At 38.3% G+C, this 23,790-nt stretch overlaps 1 protein-coding gene across 5 annotated transcripts in view; it reads right to left on the minus strand.

Moving 5' to 3' along the window:
- Positions 1-23,790, minus strand: part of EVC2 (EvC ciliary complex subunit 2) — a 306,369-nt gene that overhangs the window by 172,775 nt on the left and 109,804 nt on the right. For 4 of the 5 annotated variants that reach the window (XM_069202996.1, XM_069202987.1, XM_069202971.1 and 1 more), the window contains 4 exons: positions 11,689-12,013; positions 9,700-9,939; positions 7,958-8,133; positions 508-667 (listed from right to left, as the gene is read on the minus strand). In XM_069202996.1, the coding sequence (XP_069059097.1) occupies positions 508-667; positions 7,958-8,133; positions 9,700-9,939; positions 11,689-12,013 (901 nt within the window). The remainder of the gene's footprint in view (positions 1-507; positions 668-7,957; positions 8,134-9,699; positions 9,940-11,688; positions 12,014-23,790) is intronic. The other variant, XM_069202979.1, reaches the window with a different exon arrangement.

A 23,790-nucleotide genomic window follows, 5' to 3' on the forward strand; every position in this document is an offset into this window, starting at 1 on the left:
GAGCTACTTCCCCTTCTGGCTCCTCCTAACATGCTAAGCATCGCTGCCCGGGAAACTGTTGTTGTCTTCCACGAAGTAACAGGGGGTGATGGCATTTTCTGGCAGAACATAAGGCTGAAGCAGGGGTGTTCACAGATGAGAAGCACTTAACTCTCCCTACTGGCACCTACAGATCAGGGATGAACAACTCCAGTAGATTAAACTATTTATTACAATCTTGGTTAGCCTTGGTTGACAGCTGAAACTACTTGGTCTTCAAGCCTGGAAAAAAATAAACTGGCTATCAAAGTATAATGATTGCCATGAAGTACGTAATGATTTTATAAAAAGCTGTAATATAATTCTGAACCTCTGCCTAAGTCATAACCCTTGCCTAATGCGGACTAGCTGATATCAAGTAATCATGCTACAAACAAACTAGTTAAAATAGTATATGAATCAAATGGTATGCTATGTTTGTTTTGCATTTAGTTTATGTATTCAAGATATAAAGGTAGGCCAGCTTACCTTTTGTAACATTAGTCGCTTTCTCTTGATAATCATTTTCTGATGAAGTTTTCTCTTCTCGTTTTTTAAAGAACTATCCAAATTTTGCTTCACAGAATGAACTTCAGTCTGGGCGTTATCTAAGAGAACACCTGAGTTGTGTTCAGTAACATGGCCAGCACTAGAACAACAACAATAATAAAAATGACAGATGTAAGCAACATGCACCTGCAAACAAGGATTCAAAGTATACTTAGACTCCAATAATACTGGCATATAGTTAACTTATTGTCAATTGTCAATGAAGCATATGTCATAAGGCATCTATAACTCAAATATTAATGGGAACACTCATGTCATTGAATCGTGAAAATATTCTTGATTCGTATCTAGATTCAAGATGACGATCAAAAATCCAAGAAAATGTTCCATGTTGCCCATCCGCATAACTTTCAAACAACATTTACAAGGTGTCTACAGTAGAAAGAAAGAAATTGACCTAAAATATACACCAATACAGTTCTCATACATGAGCTATGACTTTGTTTAATATTCCATACAAATACATCACTCGCAATAAAGGAAACTTAACTTACAACAGAAATGCTGAGAAGTGTCCAATCTTTATTACATCTAAAACATAATATTCATGTCAGAAGAGCCTAGGTTCTAGCTTGGCGGCCCAACTGTAATATAGACCACAAAGGCACATGAATGAGGAATTACAAAAACTCCAAAGAATACCAAATCAAATAGTTCAAATAGTGTTCAGTTTTAACAAACAAACAAATAACCACAGCCCTAAAGAGACTCACTGGCTCCTGTTGGAACACAAAAAAACACTTAAGCATTTCACTATCCCCAGTGAGGGCTTACATTGAGAAGCTGGAGAAATTAAGTGGTGTAATATCAGGTCTCTATGGTATGTTGAGTGATATTGTCGACTCTGCTCCTCTAATGTCCACCACCAATTCTTCTTGCAAGATTTATTGCATTTTGAATACTTCCCTCATGACTGGAAAGAATTACTGTACTCTCTTGACAAGCTTTTGTGTGAATCCAGGCTGGATCTTTTCTACTTTAAGGTTTTATTACAGGTCACAACACTATAGCTTACAGGATGTGTGTTAGCTTCTCAAAGATTCATTCCAAAACCTGGGTTATGGAACATATTTGTGACAATGTTGTTTTTCCTTTATTTGTATTTACAGGAATACGATGACTAGACAATGCTTTCATTTCTTGTGTCACGTGAATTTACATGTATCCTGTACTTCGTTAGAAAAAGCTCATAAAACTATTTTGCTAAACAGATGTTCTGTGAATGGTGATCTAATCCTTTCAGGGAGAATGTCCCAAGTATTTCCAAGCCACGATCTCCATTTACATACTAGGCTGAATCCCAAATCCGGCAATGTTAATTTGACTTTTTTTTTCTCAAAACACCAGGAAACAAAACATTATGGAAAATCATCAGAGCAAGTGAGCCTGCCTATGGAACTCACTTGACCCTCATACGAGACAGTTAGCACATTAGCATCCTTCAAAGAGTCTTTAAAGGATGATTGGACTACTTGGGCACCTATCACATCACCAATCCCTACACTTTAACTTTTAAAGGGAGAGCACTTCAAACAGCTTCAACTTTCTTTGTATCTTCTCTCACTGAATTGGTTACTAAACGTTTGTGTGATGAACTAACTTTACAAAGTGACCTTGGTGACATGAGTATTTTACCAAGGATCCAAATAAATAAAGTAATACATTATATGTCATAATATATATTATAAATAAATATACCTGCTAATAAGTGAAAGTGTCACTGTCTAGCAGAATCAGAAAGTACCTCTTAAAAGATTACAAATATCTACGAAGTATGGGATGCACTGCAATCTTCTCCTGCGCACATTGGCTATGTCCCACTCTGAAGTTCTTGTCCATAAATTCAGTTTTACTACAGTGATTATGGCTAAGTTAGGGATGAATGGTAGGTGATGAATAATAGCCTGCATCTGATATTCTTTTCTGTACTATAACATCCAAACCTCACTGTTTTACTGTTGTCTCTTCTATGCACACTGATTAGGTAATTATTATAGCACTCGCTACAAACTGAATTGTCAACATCTGATTTTGACAAAAAAAAATACATTAAACTCCAACCTAATGGATCTACCTACATTGTAGCTGTTCGCTTTTGCCATTTTGTATATTGTTTTAGTCAAAAAAGTATTTGAGCATTCTCTTGCATGCAAAGCTGAATTAATGAAAGAAAAGCTGAAACCTTTGACTTTTTATGCTATTGGTGTTACAACTAAGTTGTCTGTACATTCTAGACAAAACATGAAATCCAGGAGCTTTTTATTGTTGTGGCAATGCTAATAAAATGGCTAATTATAAAGAGTGTCCAGCAATTATGTCCTTCTGTAAAAACTGTGGGTGAAGGGGCATGTGGCAAAATGCTGCCACGGTGCAAAATCTACCGACACAGGTAATAAGGTTATTTGCAAATGAGGATGATGTAAATGGTGAGTGAAAGAGGCTCTGTTCATCCTATTGTTACCTAAATTGGGGAAAAGTGAGTATGGTGGATTCTGGAGGCATGCTGGCATTAACATTTGACAAAGTCCATGAAGAGAGGTTTAAGAATATAATCTCTCACAAAAATCCAGATGTGAAACCATACAGTAATGGAGGTAAGCCTATTGAGATTAGAGGATACTTAAATGACATAATTGAAATCAGGGGTAATGTCACAAACTGGTAAGTTTATGTTAGTTTATTTTGAGATCCCATTCTCTCTTTGCCACATCACCATTACTAGGCATCAATCTTAATCACAATTCTATAGGTCAACTGCAGGTTAGTTCGATTTGGGAAAGGACACAGTGGGTTCATTCCTGAAGGTGTTTTCTGATAAGATTGGTCGCCTTAATGTATATTCCCATTACATCAGTTGGAAAGAGAACTCAGGGCCTGATTACAACTTTGGCGGAGGGGGTTAATCCGTCCCAAATCAGACAGATATCCCGCCCGCCGCATTACGAGTCCATTTTATCCTATGGAACTCATAATACGGTGGGCGGGATATCTGTCACATTTGAGACAGATTAACCCCCTCCGCCAAAGTTGTAGTCAGGCCTTCAATTCCTGTGGTCAGTAAGGTGAAGACTGGAAAAGCTGTCAAGGCTGGGATTAATACATTATATGCATATTTGACTCCAGTTGTAAGAGCAATGGTGAAATCAAGCAATGCATTGATCTCAGATAATTGAAAGACAGAGTTGCTGTAGGTACTATTTACCTAATATCACAGAAATTGTCACTGTCTTTGCTGAGGCAAGGTATTTTACCACCTTAACTCAGAATATCATCGGTTCAGACTATCTGAGGAATCCAAATACTAAATTGCATTTATCATACCTTCTTTTTTTTTGTGCTCATACACCTCTGACCTTCAATCAACTCCATATCGCCGTAGTAACGCCTGTCATATATGGAGATAACTGACGCCAGAGAGACCAGAACTCTCTCATTCAAACTTGACGCTGATCAGTGTCAATAGTGCGAGAGTAATCTAGTTCATAATCAAAGGACATGAAGTGATTGGTACGCCTAGATAGTAAATTGTTCTGTAGTGCCCCCCCATTCCCACAAGCGTGACCATATTTTGATTTTCTTTTTCTTATTTGATTTGCTTGCTCCCACATCCAATTTTGATGTTGCAACCAAGGCGGTAAGCCAGTCTATATGGGAAGGAGAAGAGGGAGATATCCATTTCTGACAACTTTCCCTCCTAGCCAAGAGTACTGCATAGCGAAGTATTGTTCTAACTTCTCTACTACCTATTTCGCCCTCCCCCAGTGTGATAAAGTTTTATTTCTCCAGAGGCTATAGGAGAGGGTTTCTATAAGTTTTTTTCAGAGCTCTACACAAAGGAGAGGGAAGTAAGGAAAGGGGTAATTGGCGAGTGGTTGGATAGGGATATGCTTCCCTGTCTGCTGCAGAGTAAACAGAATTATTTGTCTAGGCCTATTACTGAGGGGGAAATAAGGGCAGTTTTAAAAGAAAGCAAGAATGGTAAAGTCCCAGGGCCTGATGGTATTCCGTTTGAGCTCTATAAGATTTGGGGTGATTCTATAGTCCCATCAATTTTGCAATTATTTTCAGAGATCTTTGAGGTTGGAGTCCCACTGCCTGTGTCTTGGCGAGAGGCCAATATTTCTCTCATTTTGAAACCTGGGAAATCTCTATTGAAATGTGAGTCTTATTTATCATACCTTTTTTGTACTTTCTGATTCAATCACATGCCTTTGCTTTTTGCTCCACTGCATCTGTTTTTCAGGGGACTTTGACTTGTTTGTTTGATAATATGGTTTGCGTACAGTTTTTCCAAGAAAACATCTTGTTTTTTTCCGACCCTCTTGAACAACACTTGGATAGCTCAAGGAATGTGTTGGCGGTCCCTAGTGAGAAGGGTTTCTCACTAGGGACCACAAACAGGGAGATAATTTACTTAGGTTATGTAATCACTATAGAAGGTATTAAACTTAAAATTGAATTTATTTAAACAATACAAAATCTGCAGAGTCCAACCCCAAAAAATAAAACTCCAGAACTTTCTGGGAATGACAGAGTTCTACTTTAGTTTATCCTGCATGTTATAAGTAAAACAGTTATCATTCACTAATTGTTTAAAATAAGGGGTACAGTTCATATGGACTGAGGATTATGAGGCAGAGTTTATCTGTCTTACAGATTGTTTATAGAAAGCTCCTGGGTTGATTATGTTCGAACCAGGACCTCCTCCGGCTCATATAACAGATGCCAATGAGAAATGTCTGGGAGCTGTGTTAAAACAGGTGAAGAGTAGAGTTGAATGTACCACTGTATGTGCTTCCTAGGATTTGCTTGAAGGGGAATGTGATTATTCCACTATTACAAAGAATCCCTAGCTACGTTTTAGGTCATCATGAAGCTTAAACCCTTTTTGTAAGGTATCAAGTTTAAAGTGTTTTCAGATCATAAACCTTTGCAAGACTGCAAAGGACTTTATTCTATTTTGTCTAGGCTTTCTAAATGGACAGTAGCCCTACAAGATAGTCAGATTATAGTTAAATACTCACATGGGGAGCAAAACATAGCTGCTCATTGTCTGTCTAGATTAGTTAAGGGCTATCAGAAAGTAGACAATGCCTTGGATGAATGGTGGTCAGATGATAATATCAAGGTTTGTTCAATTACTGAAGGGTGCATCACTACTAGTGAGTGGTTATCGGAGTTGGCTGAGGATATATTGTTAGTGAAACAGTCCATAATGGGTGGAATATAGTAGGAATCTGGAACATCTCCAGTCATTTGAGATCATGAAGAATGCCCTTTCCATACACAGGGGGTTTCCTTCTTGGTGGTGCAAGACTAGTTCCACCAATCACCTTAAGACCAAGTTTCCTCATGCTTGTCACCATCTGTAAAACCAATGAATGTATGAGAATTCACTATTGGTGGTCCGGTATGGATTTGGCTGCTGAAAGGAATTTAGGGACCCTGTAGAATTTAGTCTCAGTGATTAGATCAGGAAGACTAGAATACCTCCCATGATTTGCAGAGAATCGCTGACCAGTCCTTGGGAGGAAGTTTTGTTTGCTGTCTTAGGGCCGTTATCAGGGGGCTTATCTGCTGCCTACTTTTTGTGTGAGTGGCCGGAGATAGCTGTGGTGAATGACAACTACCAACTCAATTGCTAAGTTTTAGAAGGAAGTGTTTAGAAGAGAAAGCAATCGGAGGCCATTTCTTACTGATCATGGGGTTCAAATGACTATTTAAGGGATGGAATCATTTTCGGAAGGGGTATCACCCACAAAAAAAGTTTCCTTTACCACCTCCAAACTAACACTACCCTCAAGACATTTAATAGGATGTTGAAAATGAATATGCAGCTGGCCAGGAGTTTGATCAAGGACTAGAAAGAATAGGATAAATTAAGCACTAAAGCTTTTAGATACACACCTTACTCTACAACAGGAATCACATTGTTTGACCTATTCAAACAGAGGAAAGCCTGTACTATGATCTGTCCATTTTGGGTTAGATAGAGTCTTGAAAGTCAGGAAATTGATAATGTAGATCTTGCACACACTCAAGAAAGAGTGGTATGTAAGCAAAAGTCTCAGAAGATGAATACTCACATGCGAAAAGTAGCTGGAAATCATTGTGGGAGCTTTGGAAGTATGGTTGCTGTAAAGTGCCTAGAGAGGAAGAGTGGTAGTTCCAACATTCTGTAAACCTCTCAAAGTGGTTTAAATTATTAAAGGGGGCTGATAAAATCGAGACTGGTCACATCTGGAATTTGAGTCCTATTGATACCCAAATATATCCTGAAAAAAGTATCTACTCTGCAAAATTAATGGTTATTTTTGCCTTGTCTTTGAAAATAAATCGCACACAACTAATTGCACCCCAGTGTTGTTCGAATCAGGATGAGTGTCTATGTTTTGTTTGTTTGCAGTACTCATCAGGATCGCTTTTTGAAGGCTTTGTAGGTGATTAGTGCAAAGATTCTGTGGTAAGGTTTGTGTTTGCCTTTTGTGAGAACTGATGGTAATCAAGGTTGGTTGCAAGACATTTGACTTGGCTCATTTCCTCGTATTTATATCACATTAAAGGGGGGAATGTGAGAGCAGAGTGCTCAGGCAATCTTCATGAAACATAAAGTACAGTAGAGATATAGTACTGCTTGCAAACACTGTATAAAAACCTGTCTAATTTCCAAATTACAGATGCCTTGTGATATTTCTCATCTTGAATAATGATGAGATGGGATAGCTGCTAAAATGAAATAAGGAATTACAGTTGAGTTGTGATGTCATAATGCCCCCTGCCACAGCCAGAAGCCATGGTGAAAGACCGGTTATGCAGCATGATTACAGCCACAGTTTAAACAATCTAAGCTACAGATTTAACCTTTCCTATTGTCATCAACCACAATATCACTTTCATATGAAAGAGCAAAAAACCAACTATTTAAGCTGTTTCTCTAAAGGATAATGGTGTGACCACATATTATAAAGAATATCTGCTGTATTTTAAAAGAATATTGAAAGTCAACTCAAAGTTCAATGACCTTAAAAAAAGAAGATGGACGTTTACTTTGTTCTGCTATCTAGTCAACAACTCCTGAGTGACTTGAAAAATCCTTATACTGTATGGCAGTGAGTATTTTATCGTGTATATCAATTTGTTTCTTCAAGGAATGTCGCCTTGCCAAGCTAATTGAAAAACAAACACAATAAAAGCAAATCATACAACAATCTAATGCCATCTTTAGCTGTTAAAAGCTGGGCACTTCGAATGACAATGCATTTCAGCTATATCAAGCTGTGGCAGTTATTTTACTCAAATGAACACATTTACATTTTCTTGGAATGATCAGTGTTTTGGGCTTTAATGTTTAGAAGGATACCTTTCTTACCTCTGCATTTTATTAATAAGGTTTGCTATCTGAATTGCAGCTGTATTCAGAAGACACCGGGACTGTTTTTCACTTAACTGCAACTTGAATATCAGATATTTTCTACAGGCAAACCTTTTATTCAAATGATATTTCATATTTGCTCCTAAAAAGTCCATAAGGTCTTCTGTTTTTTCCTGGAAAATAAAACAGGATACTCCTTTAATATGATTATAAATACAATTTTGATTACTTATGAAATACTCACGACATGAGAACATTTGAAGGATTCATATGTATTCATTTAATAAAAAGACTTATTGACTATTCAGTACCAGTAAGTGCTTGGCATACTGCCGCACAAGAATGTAGTTTTAATGTGGTTTACCGCTCCACAAAAATGATAATTCATTCTTTGTTAATCTATTTTGGAACAGTTAGCCTTAGTAAATTGTTATGCTTGTGTTATGCTTGTGTTGTGACAGAAGATGAAAAAATGATATGAATGAGTGCCAATGGATTTCCACAGCATATTTTACAATTTGATTCCTGATGAAATAAAGACATTTATGTACAGAGTATAAACTCTGGATTTTTTAAAAAGACACTCACAAATCAAACAACCACTGAGGGATTGTAACATCATGTTAAAAATAAGAAAAAAACACAACCAATTTTGCCTATGAAATAAGGATGATATTGATTAATGCTCATTATTCTGTCTGCTTTTTAAGAGAATTCCTAAAAAGTCACTTCCTGAAGAAGCTTTGCTAATTCATCAGGCATATGTACAATGCATTCCTCTGAAGGGCTACAATAAAGAACAATACTCCTTACAGTTTTACATTTATAGTACAACAAAGTATATTTCTCTGGTTTCCAAGGATCCGTCACCATAACCATCACCATAAGACTCCAGTTTTGGACTTCCAGATGCACTCACTGTCCAGCATGCACCCATCAGCATGCTGTCAGCAGGTGGAAGATATGCTGGTACACCCATGCCTTTATTTCTTTCCTCACAGAGAAACATTTCTCCTACACAGAGAAGCAATGAAATATGATGGGGAGCCCTTTTGGCATCAACTCTAGAAAGAAAGTGAGTGCATCTGTGTGTGCTCTGAGTGTGGGACAATATATTTGGGAATAGCCAAAAACATACTCTTTCTTACATTAAGTCAGAACTCTAGCTCAGTGAGATTAATATTCATCATTGAAATATGCAGCAAATTTGAGTCTCAGCAGCTTGGGTAAGTCTTCCATCTTTCCCAGAGGCATAGTGATTAATATTAAATTGGTAACAGTAACATCTATTATGTACAGCGCTTCTAAATAGCAGAAAACAAATTATTAGTTTTATTTTACCCTGTGCAGACCGAATAGTTATAGTTGGGAGAAAAGTAATAAGAGGGATGCTCAATGTGAGGCTCCAACAAGTAAATTTTCAATATTTCTTCGGTAGCATCCATCTCTAATGTGAGCCACAGTTATTTGTTCATTAGCAGTAGTCTCTCCCTAAACACTAAAGGTTAAGCAGTATTATCATGTGCATTATTCCAATATTTTCCTTAATACTATAAAACACAAACATGCAGTAAGATGAATGAGGATGTGAAAGAGTTACCCAAACACAGTAAAGAAAACCTACAGATTTAAAGGAGTTTTAAAGATTGGTGAATCTACCAAAATGTACATCGATCGAAACACAACTTAAAAAATATGTGTAGCTTGCTTAGCCTTAAGATGTGCATGCATGACATTACCTGAACTTCTGAATAATGCTGCACAAGACTTCTGGCGGCATAAACATTCAGTTCTTTCTTAGAAACTGAATCTTGTGCCTGCTTGAAAAAGATCTCATGTTGTAATGTTCTTTGAGAAATAACCAGCTGCCTGTGAGCCTTTGCAAAGTCTTCCTCTTGTTTCAGCAGCAGCAGTCTTTTCATCTGGTGTTGTTCTTTCTCATGGAGTTTATCAACAAGAGCTCTGAATTCTGCAGCAGACTGTAATAGCAATTAGAGAGGTTGTTCTTCTAATATTGACAAAACCCTTTCACACATCGGTCTCATATAAAAGAGCAAACACCAAATATTTAAGCAGTTTCTCTAATGGCTAATGGTATGACCACATATTATAAAGAATATCTGCTGTATTTTAAAAGAATATTGCAAGTCAACTTGGAGTTCCATGACTTTAAAAAAAGAAGGGCATTTACTTTGTCGCTCTATCTAGTCATGAACTCCTGAGTGACTTGTCATTAATGTACTGTGACCTACGTAGAGAAAAAGCAAAATTACTACATTGTGCTGACTTACATATGGCTTAATGAAATGGTCAGCATAAATGGGCATGCATCAGGTCAACTGTAGTGTACTGGTTTTAGCTGACTCTTGGTTACTGGGCATAATGAAACAGAGTGTTCTGTCTGCAGGTATGGCTGACTGCCTCTAGCTGCTTACTGTTTTAGGCAAGATGGACGTTTAAAGTTCATTATACCCTTTGAATCAGCAAGTGCAATATGCATGCCTGCCTCACCAATATCTTGTATTGTTTTATACAGATTTGGACTCCAGGGAACAGGTGGCCCACAACAACATGTGTGTGCCTTGTTACATAATGTAAAGTAGGGATATCTCCGAGTCACTGGCATTGTGATGGCAGGAGCACTTGCAATTTGTGTTCCATCACGGCACAATATACACAAAGGGGGTGTTCTCAGTCACTTATGTAATTAATTTTGATCGAGCGGTCTCATAACAAATGTGAATTTCCAGTGATCCCACTATCCTGAGTGAAATGATAACAGGAGGCAGTGTGAGAACTGAGGACATTTCTTACTAATGACCACTCCAATTTACATTGACAAATGACTGGTCAGAAAACATATCCAATGGGCATATCACATGATCAAATAGTGATGGCCATGTTGGAAATAAAAATGGCTACCTGCTAAAGCAATTAATTTGATGCTCCACTTAAAAAGCATATTCAGAATTTTTAGACAAACGTTTTCCACACATAAAATATGTGCAAATGAAAACTGCTGTGATGATGGGACTCAGGTCCACTGGAACTCAAGATATGGATTCTATGACCTAATAGCATGGGTAGAAGGTGAGCGTATGAGGACTGGTGGTAGCTCTTTGTGGATGGGTAGATTCCTGGTAAGCAAAAGGGCAGACTAAATGTCTGGAACCCTTCGCCCTACAATGTCTGAGACTACATCTGGCAAATATCATAAACTGCCTTTCTTGTTTGTTTGTAATCTGTAACAAGTCCTCTGAAAAATGTAATATAACAAACCAAGTGCTCCTTAATTACAACTATTTTGTCTAGTCCACGCAAAAATGAACACAGAAATAATTGGACTGCTAGTAGCCCTGAGTAACAGGCCAAAATTCATGAAAGACATCTTGTGTATTATGCCAGGTCTTGAAAAACAACATTTTCTGTATGCCTGCACAAGTCAAGTAGCCAATTCTAGTGAATATCATTAGTTATAAGTAAGATTTCAAGTTATTTTTTTAAAGACTGTTATTTGATCTTATAAGTTAAATAAAAACCTCTGTTTATTACTACATAGATCTTATCAATACATACATATAAATCAAGGAATATTAACTATTTAGAAACAGAAAAAGAATCAATTTAAAAATGCACTATCTTACCAGAACTATATTAGAATTAATGTAAGCATAGAAAAAACACTAGCATTCTAACGGTCACAGGTATTTGTGAATGTCCATACCAACCTTTTCACCCATGGACCTGGTGAACTCGTCCGACTCTTCTTTTGATACCGTCTGTCTGTGGTGCTGCATTTCCATTTCTTTCCTAGTCTCGAGGTTGCACTCAGCAGTTAATGCTACCATCTTCCGCTCATATTCTTCATGCAGACTCACTTCCATCTTGGAACACTTTTCCTTGATTGAATCCTGCAACCTTTTCTCCACATGCTGTGAGATATTTTTGTTGAATGCCATGTTTCTTAGCAATATAGCAATCACATCTCTGGAAATGTGAATGCGACAAGATTCTAAATGGGCATCCGCCTGAGTCATATGTGCGGTCTCGCTGCTGAAAAATAAAGTGAAACGTCCTCAGAGATTTAGACTTACTATCATTATTCCTCAAGAAAACAGCAATAAAGTAAAAGGTGCAGTACTGAGGAAAGACATTCACCTTTCTTAATGGTGTATCATAACACCAAATATTGTTAGCACTTGAAAGAGATATAAATTACTTTGTGAAGTTAGCTACATAACAGCTATAATTTTATATTCCATTTTAGTGCTCTACCTCATCATTGTGTACATTGTCATACTCAAATCTAACCACCAATGCTTTACATAAGTACCTAGACCTTTAGGTACATGAAGTCAAAAGTATTAATTTAAAAAATATGAGTAACTTTCTGAAATTCTGTGTAAGTTTTGTTTTATACGAGAGTCCAGTGCTAAAAAGGAATTATTTTACAGCAAGTATGATGTGCAGTCAACTACCCATCGGCTAAGTGCTATGTTGGTATTGTTAGTGTGGGTCAGGAGGATTTAATATTGCATTGTAATAAGAAGAATAAGGAAAACCGTAAGTGCTTGATATAAGACAGAGATCAGTATCAGTACTATAAAATAGTAGAAAATGCAGACATAACGGATTACACAACTGATATACAACAAAACACTAGAAAACAATACTGAAAAGGTGAGTTTGTGGTTTTTTTTTAGAAGAAGTTTTCCTGAAAGCAGAATTTGACTTTAAGAAGTTTTGCTTTTAGTTTCAAGTCCCAGCATTTCATTTTTTAATCGTTCACACTTACACTAACAGAATTAGGCATGGCTGCTGCTTGATGTTTTCCACAATTGCTCCTGCCACATCTGCCTCACAATTTTGTTTTTAAAACTCTACAAAAAATAAACTGTCCTTCTGGTTTACAACTTTTCTTAATTAATCAATGATCTTAAACTTGAAAAACATCTATAGCCTCAAAATAAGTTCTCCATGTAAAATGGAAAATAATATAATGGTACCTAACTATATGTCGGACCTGTCCCTCTCTGCAGGGTCACCCCTAAACTCATAATAGTGAAACACTCACAAATTTGATTTTCATTAGTGTGAGGCCTACCTCTCCCATAGGATAACATTGGGTTACCTTATTACATATAAAAGGAGTAACCATTGATTGGAAGCAGGTAGGAAAGTCATATTTGGGGTCTCAGAAATTGTAATTTAAATTCCTCTTTATTGGTAAAGTTGCATTTTAAGTCACAATTTTGAAAATGCCTCTTTTGGAAACTTGACATTATACTGCACTATCTTGTGCCTGCAGCCTGTTGCTCGGTCACATGACTGGTTATAGCTGGCGGCTGGCTTTTCTATATTCTTCCGAGACAGCAACACAATAGAGAGATTACGCATGATTGGACGGGCCATCTCAGGCCAGATTGGGGGGTAGGCAGACCTGGGCAAAGAAAGAACTTCACACTAGTCTATTGTCCCTTTAGTCCAACTGAAGCCATGCTAGGGAGGCAGGAATTTCCAAGTGCTTTTGAAAAGGGAACTTTTTTAAACTCCTCCTACTGCAAAGGAAGCACCAGGTATATAAATAGGACACTCAGACCCACTCTTCAGTTTACTTTCTGGACCTGTGGAAGGACTGTCAGAGGACTGCATGCTACTGTAGCCTACTGTGTACTTCAGATTACTGCTTTGCTGCACCAAGAAGAACTGTTACGCTGCCTGAAACCTGCTCTTAGCCCCCAGAGGTCTTCCCTGCTGCTGTGCCCAGCACTTCTCCTTGAACCCAGGACTAGAAGAGTGACTCAATGACTCCAAAGGCTAGTTGACTGGCTTCCTGATCAGAATCAAAGAGATTGAAACAGCTCCAACCATCTTGAACCCGCACCTACACCATGTCTGTGTGAGTCCTGATCCTCCAAGTGGTGTGTCTCCAGTTCTGAAAGTGGTGCTAAGGGTTCACAGATAGCCTGAATCTAATATGTGGGACTTAGAGATTTTTGCTCAGAGAACCAAGAGGAGACTGCATCCAACCTTCTTGTTGATCCACCCAAGGTGCGGGTTGGCTTGAATTTGCAGCAGCTCTCACTACATTCTTCTCTGCAGCAGCCGCTTCTAGCAGAAGGGATATCTAGCCTCATGGAGCCCTCATTAGCTACACGCAGCAGCTTCACCCTGCTGGAAATATTTGACTTTCAAAAAAGAAACTAAGCCAGAAAGAAGGATTCTTCACAGTGACTTCAGCCAACAGCTCCCTAATGATGATGCCTTATCCTCGGACACCGTCAGGTTGCCTTACTCTGCTGAACTATACCTTCTCAGGCTTTTTTCTCCAAATTTCATTTACGTTCAAAGGTAAGCAGTGACCGGGCCCAATCCACTTCTTGTATCCAAAGCAAGATCCATTGTGGTCAGCCATAACTTTAGCCTTTGTCCCGGTCCTGCTTGACCGGATGCCTGTGGTTCACTCTTTGATCTTTTAGGTGATATTTTCCACCTTAAACTCTATAAATTCAGAACGCCAGTTCTGCTGATTAGATCTTTGTCATTTTCGGTTCAAATAATGTATTACAATTCCCTCTGTTATTTTAATTGGGGTGTGAATTTTCTTGTGTTGTGTTTTAATTGTATTATTGTTTGTGTGCTGCATAAATACTTTACATTTACTTTAAATACTTTGCATGTTGCCTCTGAGTTAAGTCTGACTGCTTCTGTGCCAGGCAACCAGAGCATTAAGCACAGGTTAATTTAATTACTTTTGTGGTTCACCCTGGGGAGGATTGTGGATGTTACTTGATCATGGTTTCATCCGCCCCAAAAAACACCCCAATTTCACATAAGCCAATGTAGTTAGCAATAAAATTAGAGTAATTGAATTGTGCAATTGTTCATGACAACATTTGTTTATAAGAGGAAATGGAGGAGAATAAAGAACAGAAAGAAGGAGTTTCCGGTCTGTCAAGTATCAGTGGCCTATCAGCAAACTATTTCTCAAAGCACAGTAGTGACATAAATTCACTTCTGCCTAGAAGCAATACTCACGCCCTAACATCAGAAAGGGAATTTTTCACATTCATCTTTCTACCCCACAAATAAAAATTGTCCTACCCAATGTACAGCCTTTAATAAAGTGTTTAGCCAATGCAAAATTTCAAAATAATTAATGTAAAGTGCTAAAAGGCATTAACTCAGTGATTTGTAGTCTTTCCACTCTGACTATAGATACAAAATTCATATGCATTAAATGTACAGATGCTGTGATGTATGATTCGTGTTTAACGAATTATTATTTTTTGTTCTTAATTTAGAACTTCTATTTGTTGCCATTGTTACAGTTGTCATTGTTTGAGACCATATTGAACAAAGAATGCAGGTCGCATGTAGCTATATACTATTGAAAGGAGAGACCTTCTGTTTTGCCTTTTCTAACTATACCTGTGCAACACTGACAGTCCGTTGATGTATATATTAATGTTTAGACTGACTTCATCATTTGTGTGAGTTTTTCTACTTTTTCACTTTAATTACTATGCTATTAAATTATGCTTCACTTAGGCACTAATTCTGAACTAAAATATACTAAAGAAATATTAAATGTTAAACCATACATTTCAACAAAATCTACTGTTAAATCTACTGTATTTGGATGGTTTGGGGAGAACAACACCTTAATTTAACACTTCAAGTGTATTTAGTAATTGTGCTGAAATATTGTTCTTTCCAAGGACCTTGTATGGATTTCAACCAGTATTTCTCAGTGTCACAGAAATCCTCAAGAGACCTTCTATATTGCAAAGTTATTCATAAAATCATACCTCAGTGGTAACCCAACCAAAGGTGACCACTAGGGCAGGGCCATAGACAAACCGAGAACTGTAGGCTGTTGTGGTAAAAAAAAACGAACACAAGCCATGAGCTATGCAATTGCAGGCAAAATACTAAAAGACAGGCAACTGTTGGAGAGATTGTTGGCACACCTGACGTTGGTAAGTAAACTTAAAAGGGGACGCGAATAGGTTGATGATCCTTTAGACTCACATTTAAGATGTTCCCACCATAAATCCAGTGTAGGCAAATCGATAATCAATAACAATCAATAACTTTAGTAATCAATAATCAACAGCAGTCAATAATTGGTACACACCATGACTTTTCAGTCATGAATAACCACACTTTCATGTAAAAGTTAGAATGTTTATTTACCTATATTAACAATGCTAAGGTCACGTAAATTAATCTCAATATCAAATGATAGACATATACAGTAGAAACAATACTGGCTGTCCAAACCTCCTGAAGAAATGCAATCTAATCAAAGCTTGGATTATTACACATTCTAAAATCACTGTGCAAATTAATAACAAGAACAACTGTGCAAACGATATCACATACATTTAGATTCAGAAGAGTAAAGCATCAGATATTACTCAGAGTATATGGTTTTCATTAGTGAACAATCTATCTGACCCCAGATTAGAATTAGCATGTTGGGCTTCATGCAAAAGAATTTAGGCACACAACTTTAAGAAAAACATCTAGCTATGGCTCTACAAAAATTGTGCGGTTGGTAGCAAATATCATTTAGGTAAGAATACCTATCCTCAAAACGGATCAGCATGCAGCAATAGTCTTCGTCATCAGGACATCAGTTAGTCAGCATGGCATCAGGTTTCAGCATCAAGTTCAGGAATATGGCAAAGTCTTTAAAGCATTAAAGTTAAGCACATCTCTAGACGCTTAATAAGTCAATGAACTTTCGGTCAGGAAAATTGGGCAAAAGTGGCGTGTCATCTGTTAGTGAAGTCCTGTTAAGCTAGATCTCCTAAAACTACTCAACTCCATATTGGTTGAGGGATCGTATGTTATAAGTTCAAATCAGCAGTTTCTACAAGTTCATGGTCCATATGTTTTCGATTGGTTCATCCATCCGGCTCATCAGGTAACAATATTTTTGCAGCTTATACTCTAGTCAGTATGTTCCATTGTGTGGGTCTCTAGATTATTGCATTTCCTACACAAATTCATCACTCAAATACATTATTATTTCATTATTATTTTCTTGTTAAACTCCTGCTCTAACAAGATTGTGTGTCTAGAAGAGGAGGATGCTAAAACATGTCTAAAAGGCTAGATGATTAACCTGTAGTTCTTAAGTTCTAGTGGTCAAATATTTAAAACATTCATGGTCTGCCAAGCAAGCATGATACTCTCAAGGGATCTGAGAAGGAACGAGGAAGAAACTGAGTTTGGCATAACAGGTCAAAATGGTGTGTTTTCAAACTTGATGCCTATAGGAAGTTGGTAGGAAGCCATGTGTATTCCAGTCAGTTCAACTGATCTGGACAAGCACTTTTTGTCAGTTCTACCTTTCAGTTAATTTCATTTGCATCCCATCGAGTAGATTAAATATCTCTTGGAACCTAATTAAAAAGGGTTGGAAGGTGTAAATGTTAATTTAGATAAATCCAAGGGCTTATACAACAATACGCCTGCTAGGGTACAGAAAGGTTAAATATTTTTAGACTGTGGGACCTAAGCAACACTAATCGTAACGATTCAGGACTCAGAAAGAATAAAATCATTAAAATTACATGACAATATATTGATAAAGATATGGAATGGTGCTACACTTGTCATGAAATAACTACCATGTTTCAAGGGTGTGCCCTCTAAACCTAGGAAATTAAGGACACATTGCCATAAAATCTGCAGCGGGGTTTGTACACTCTTCAGTAAATTTCATGTGAAAATCAACTGCTAGACATTAGTGTATGACCTGCCTGCGATATTTAGCATATATTGCCAGGTTTACACTTTATGGAGGTTGGGTGCATCATCTGCCAAACTCTCTATTACTCATTTAATCACAAAGGTGGGTCTCTCAGAGATACCAATAAAATTGACAATAACCTTCTAATACAAGCAATGCTCAAAACCCATTATTGAATAACAGCTTAAGAGATTCTATTAATTTTTAGGCTTCCCATTAATTTGTTTCCTCAAACTGCTTTTGGTAGACATCTTCACAAGAGGGTTACCGGTGGTGAATACACAATAATTTAATTTCACCTTTTATGTCTGAGAAGATGTGAGTACTGAACACAAAGGACATTGTGCACCCATTACAAATTGGCACTTTAGTGAATTAAGACGTAATATGCTAGGCTGATTACATAAAAAGCATTATTTTTCAGCATGGGGAAAATCCAACTGAGGGGATGAAACATGGCTTGGCTATTTGTTGTTGGACCAATTAATGAAAAGATGAACTCAAAAATTAAAATGATCTACCTTTATATTCTTTTCTATGTTTGCAGATTGTGCTCACTTTGTGCTTAGTAATATCCTTAGATCTTCAGACCTGAACACCCTAGTGCTATTGCTTAAAAGTGAGAGTCGGCTTTCATTTCCCTGAGAACCCTTAGGCAACAGGTTTGTCTTGCAGTACAGCACCCACAAAGGAGAAAACTGACCACTACCAACCAAGGATCCATCCACACTTCACCAATGGAGTTGCATTGTCCTTATTTATGTATTTTATACCAGTTTTGTCCTCAGATTCCTAACAGGCTACTACTGCATTGGGATGAATGCTCATGAGTATCATCAGATGAAATGGATAATAACCATGTAGGAGGGGGCAATCCATTAGGTGCGGGGATGCCTGGGAAAGCCAATGTTATCTTATTTTAAATTGTTATTTTATGATATGTTATGATTCATGCTATGAATGCCCAATCCATGCTAAGAATAGCCATTGGATGCCAGGTATGGGTACTTAACATTAGGCATTGGCGCTATGGTGAGTTATGAATAACAAAGCAAAGGATAGCTGTCATATGACATGGAGGGACATCAAAAAGCAGGCATAACTATCATGCTGCATTTCAATCTCACCTTCATACATGCATGAAGTGTATACACACAAAAGCACTCTCTTTCATACATGCACACCCTACCAGCGGGGGTCAGGATTGCATGAGGAACTTGGCCAAAGTAGAAGTGCTGCAGCAACATCAAAGTCCCAGGTGGTGAAGAGCTGTAAGCTGGATCTCTCTCACCTCCTGAGTTCAGTAACCAATGCAGCTCTGTCTCTCTGGCCAGGGTAGCAGAAAGTGGAAAGGCATGAAATACTGTGAGAACTGCTGGAAGAAGGAGGCAAATGCAACACGGCAAAATCAACAGGGTCTACACAGCAGCGCTTGGGATGCCGTTGCAGAGAACAATGGTGGCAGGGTTGATGAAACAGTGTAGGTGTGCCAGCACAGAATAATATTGGAGCATCACACAGTTTGGGGCCTGCTAAAGGTAGAGGCCAATAGCAGATGATGAACTTGTAGCAACTGCTGCACAAAGGGTCAAAAAATAGTGAAGCTTAGAATATGAATGAAAGACTACTGAGTGCAGGGTGAAATACCAACAAGACTCAAATGGCCCCTGTAAAAGGTGATAGAACTAAGAGGGAATGACAACAAGATCAAGGGGTCCATGCAAGAGCTTCTGCGGTAGGGACATTAAAAGTACATAGAGAAACTTCTCTCGGGTGGTTTTCATCTTTATCCCACATATCCAGCTGTGAAGTGGTCCAGTTGAGATCTGGCACAGTCTGTATTTTATTTTACCTTTATATTATCCAATGCTCTGCACGTCTTAGGTGACATGTGGGCACTAGTGCATTACCTATATAGAGCAGTTATTAGATTGCACATCTTCTGTGATTTTTAAGTCTGACTTTTAAGAACTGAGATGCCAATTTAAGTGGTTCACCCCAAAGGTGTTTTATTCTCTCACCTCATGCTACTGACTAATTTGTGTATTATTTGTCTTCCAGGAAGTGCTTTAATTGGAATGAATGATGGACTATTTTACATCTGCAAAATGCACTCAATCATCACACCACGTTTTTTGCTATTTTTTCGCGGTACTGGCAAGGCTAACTGAGCATGCATTACTGTAATAAAGAGCACTTGTGTGTACAACGCGTGTAAACATGTTTTGTGAATGGCTGTGTTTATATGAATTTGGCATAATAAAGGCAGACCGATTGGCTTTGTTAAAGTTTTTTGCATCTTGCTGCTACCACTTTCACAGCATCACAACGGTTTGTTGCTGTGGACAAAGGCCTAGATGTTGAGTCTTCGGAAAGCTGCTATTTGGCGTCAGTGTCCTACAATGGGCCATACCCCATCAACAATTTTGTATCAACACGTCCGCCGTACCTACAGGGTCATGTAACCCGAATTTTGTCGCAATATTGGAATATCAGCAGTGAGAGCTGGCAGCAGAATTTTATCCTCAGTTCACTAGGCAATGGTCCCTGGGAGCACAGTGTTGCTGTACCATCTGATTAAGTGTACATGCCGTGGATGTGTGATTTAAATATATCATTTTGCAAAACATACTAAAATAAAATAAAGCTGTCAAGTTTTACCAAAGAGAAATTCAAGCGCCACTTACATCGGTTTATGTAATACTTTCGATACCCCCTATGCAATCACACAACACCTGCACAAGTCTACTTAGTTATGTGAGAGGGAATGCAAGGTCAATAATTATGCCTTCTGTGGCGTCACCCTCATGAATAATGCAGGCATTGTTCTAGTCATTATCCTCGTACACAGTACTGGAAAAAACATTAGGCCCCACCAGTGACGAATTATTGATATTGTGCTTTAGTTCCCATCACCACAGTAGAAAAAACTCTTAAAGAACATCTCCACTTCAATAGCTAAAAACATAATACTTTTTGCCCTGGTTTTCTGTCTCTGCTAGATAATTATCCTCATACACAGTACTGGAGAAAAAAAACATTAGTCTGCAGTGAGGTCACACTAGTGAAGAATTATTCATATTGTGCTTTAATTCCCATCACCGCAGAGGAAAAACTCTTAAAGAACATATCCACTTCAACAGCACACACAAAATAATACTCTTTGCCCTGGTTTTCTGTCTCTGCGAGATAACTATCAATATTTGAAGTTTTTGTTTGTCGATTGTTTGCCTCCAGATAATAAAGGGAAAGCTCTTGCTCACACAAGCAAAATCTGCTTTCTTCGCACGGATGTCTTTGTTGAATTCATTGCTGGAACAACTTAAATATCTGCCACAGTCTTGTCGTGTCTTTCAACAAACCACAATAGCCAGTATTTCTAGCCTTTTACCAACCGTCTCCTTAAGTACAATCTCCTTGGCATTCACATTTCACCCAGAATATACCGCATTGCTTTGCTTCTTGGCGACCAGTAAGTAGAACTGTCGACGTAACAAAGCCTTCTGGAAATTGTTGAAATGAAATCCACCAATCCAGGGTCGCATGGGTATTCTTGCCTTTTTCGCTGGCGCTGTGTGAAATCGCCTAAAGCGCTAGCAAAAACAGGTTAGTAATTTAAAGTCATATAGAACCCTAAGAAGTGCTACAGCTGCAAGAATCTCTTATAAAGCACTTCAATTTTCATTGTCCTCTGAATCTTGTTTGTTCATAAAACGTCACAAACAATGTTGCTTTGCCAAAGCATGCAATAGGCCAATAAAATAAAACAAAAAACAAACTTCATCAATAATCTTACAGATGAGATTACATATGGTGTTACCCAAGAGAGAGAGGACTACAAATGGACTATTATGTATTGGTTTGAGTATGTATTTAGTTATTATCTATTGGTGTAAATAAATATTTGGAAGGAGTTCAAACAAAAAATTGCAAATTTCAGTGGTTTTTCAATCTTGATTTGCAACAATAACTGCCCTTTAACTAATATTATTTCTGTGAGTGTGTGTATATATATATATATATATATATATATATATAAATATACACACTATATCTATATATATATATATATATATATATACACACACACACACACACACACACACACACACACACTTATGTCCACGCATGAGCCTCAAGTGTCATCAATGTTTAATTTGAAAAAAAAACCACAAGGTCAGCCACTAGACACAGCAGGTGATCCGATACTGTGCATTCACATCCTATTGGCAGGCTACAATGTCGCCTGACTGGAAATGGTATCTAGTGCCAGGGCCCTAAAGCGTACATCCACCCATCCCATGCATCCGTTTCAGACTTGAGAAGAAATACCAGTACTTTTGCTTTTCTGATGCCTCATCTCACTGCTGCTCAATGATCAAAAGCCATTCCCATGTCCTAAGACCACATGAATGGCCCATTGTGTGAATCCAGGCTCCAACAGAAGATCATGTACCTGTGTTTTTAAGCTGTCAGTTACTAGTGCTTTGTGTCATTTCCAAACAGTGGCGGCTCCTCCGCTATGGCGGAGGACCGTCGTTCCCCCCTGCTAGCAGCAACCGCTGCAAATCCTTTAACAATGAAAGTATAATAACCTAGATTTATTATCTTTTCGTTGTTAAAGGGGCAGAGCATTGGGCACAATGAGCACTGAAGGGAGTGCACTGTGCACTCCCCTCAGTGCGCATGTGTGTTTGGCCGGCTGTCTCGGGCCGACCAAACACCCATGCGCACTGTGCTCTCCCCAGTCCGACACTGTGTTGCCGGGCTGGAGAGAGCAGGCACAGGTTCCCAGTCTGCCTGGGAGTGCCCTGGCTGGGTGCTCCCAGCCAATACGAACGCTGTTCTGAGCAGGATCAGGTTTGGCCACAGGGCAGGCTGGGAGCCTGTGCCTGCCTGCTGCTGTGGAGATGGAGGAGCAGTGGTGTGGCAGGCCGGTAATTTTTTTTTGTAATTTTTTTTTCTAATTGTATTAATACCCCGCCCCAGAGCGCGGACCACCCCGCCCGTCCACCCGTAGCCCTCACGAGTCACAACTGTTTCCAAACAGGGTCTGACTGGGACAGAAAAAGGCCTGGGCACCAGAATAAAAGAGTTCCCAATTAGTGAATCAGTTAAAAAAAAAAACTTTGCAAATCGGGACAGTTTTGAACTTATGAAGACATGCTGCATAAATCTGTTGCAAAGTATGTAAGATTGCCTGAATTTTATTTTGCTGCGGGCAATGTCTGGGAAAACAACAACAAAATACGGCCCACCACACCATAAAACAGCCACACATCCAGCCAAACAAATGGCCCACACACTGACCTGTCCGACCTGCTCCTCAGGCACTGCCTTTTAACACTATAGGGCAACATTACATTTTTTTAACCTTATGGTTCAAAAAATTGGGCATCGTGTTCTCCTTGCTTGCAGACCATCGAGTGATTACTAGGAAGTTATTCAGGTTATCATGACTGAAATTAGCTTTTTGATGACAGGAGATGGTAAAGATAGGTATATGCTGTCTGAATACATGTAAAAGTGTGCCCCTTGCTGATGGAGTAACCAGGTAGTGAAATGCATGCAAAGGTTGAAAAGTAGTAGAAAGAGAGCAGAACACTGACGAACACTGACATTGACCTGAGAGAGGGAAGTGAAAGAAACAGAAACTGTACTCTGTTAGCATTATGACTATTTTTGTAGCATTATTAACAGGTGTATGCATAAACAAAACATAATTCCCCATTTATTACATAAGCAAGTCATGAACTGGCAGGTGTGAGACTGTAATTGCTTACTAGCAGTTTATATTAAGTGGCTAGAAGAAATTAATTGGTCCCATAATTAAACCACTCTGGTCTTTAACATTAATTTTTAAAAGAACATGAAGTGTTAGTGAAGATCAGGGTAATCTTTACATTTTATTCAGCATATCCACGTTTTATTGAATTATCTCTGAGTGGGTGAAACGTGTGGGCTTCTCCTCTCCAAGATTCCTTAAAAATATTTTACACATTATAATTTATATGCAAGAAACAATGCAATGGGTCCTGAAGTTTAACATACAATTATGTGCCCT

This window comes from Pleurodeles waltl, chromosome 1_2, assembly GCF_031143425.1.
Source record: "Pleurodeles waltl isolate 20211129_DDA chromosome 1_2, aPleWal1.hap1.20221129, whole genome shotgun sequence".
NCBI classification, from domain to species: Eukaryota; Metazoa; Chordata; class Amphibia; order Caudata; family Salamandridae; genus Pleurodeles; species Pleurodeles waltl.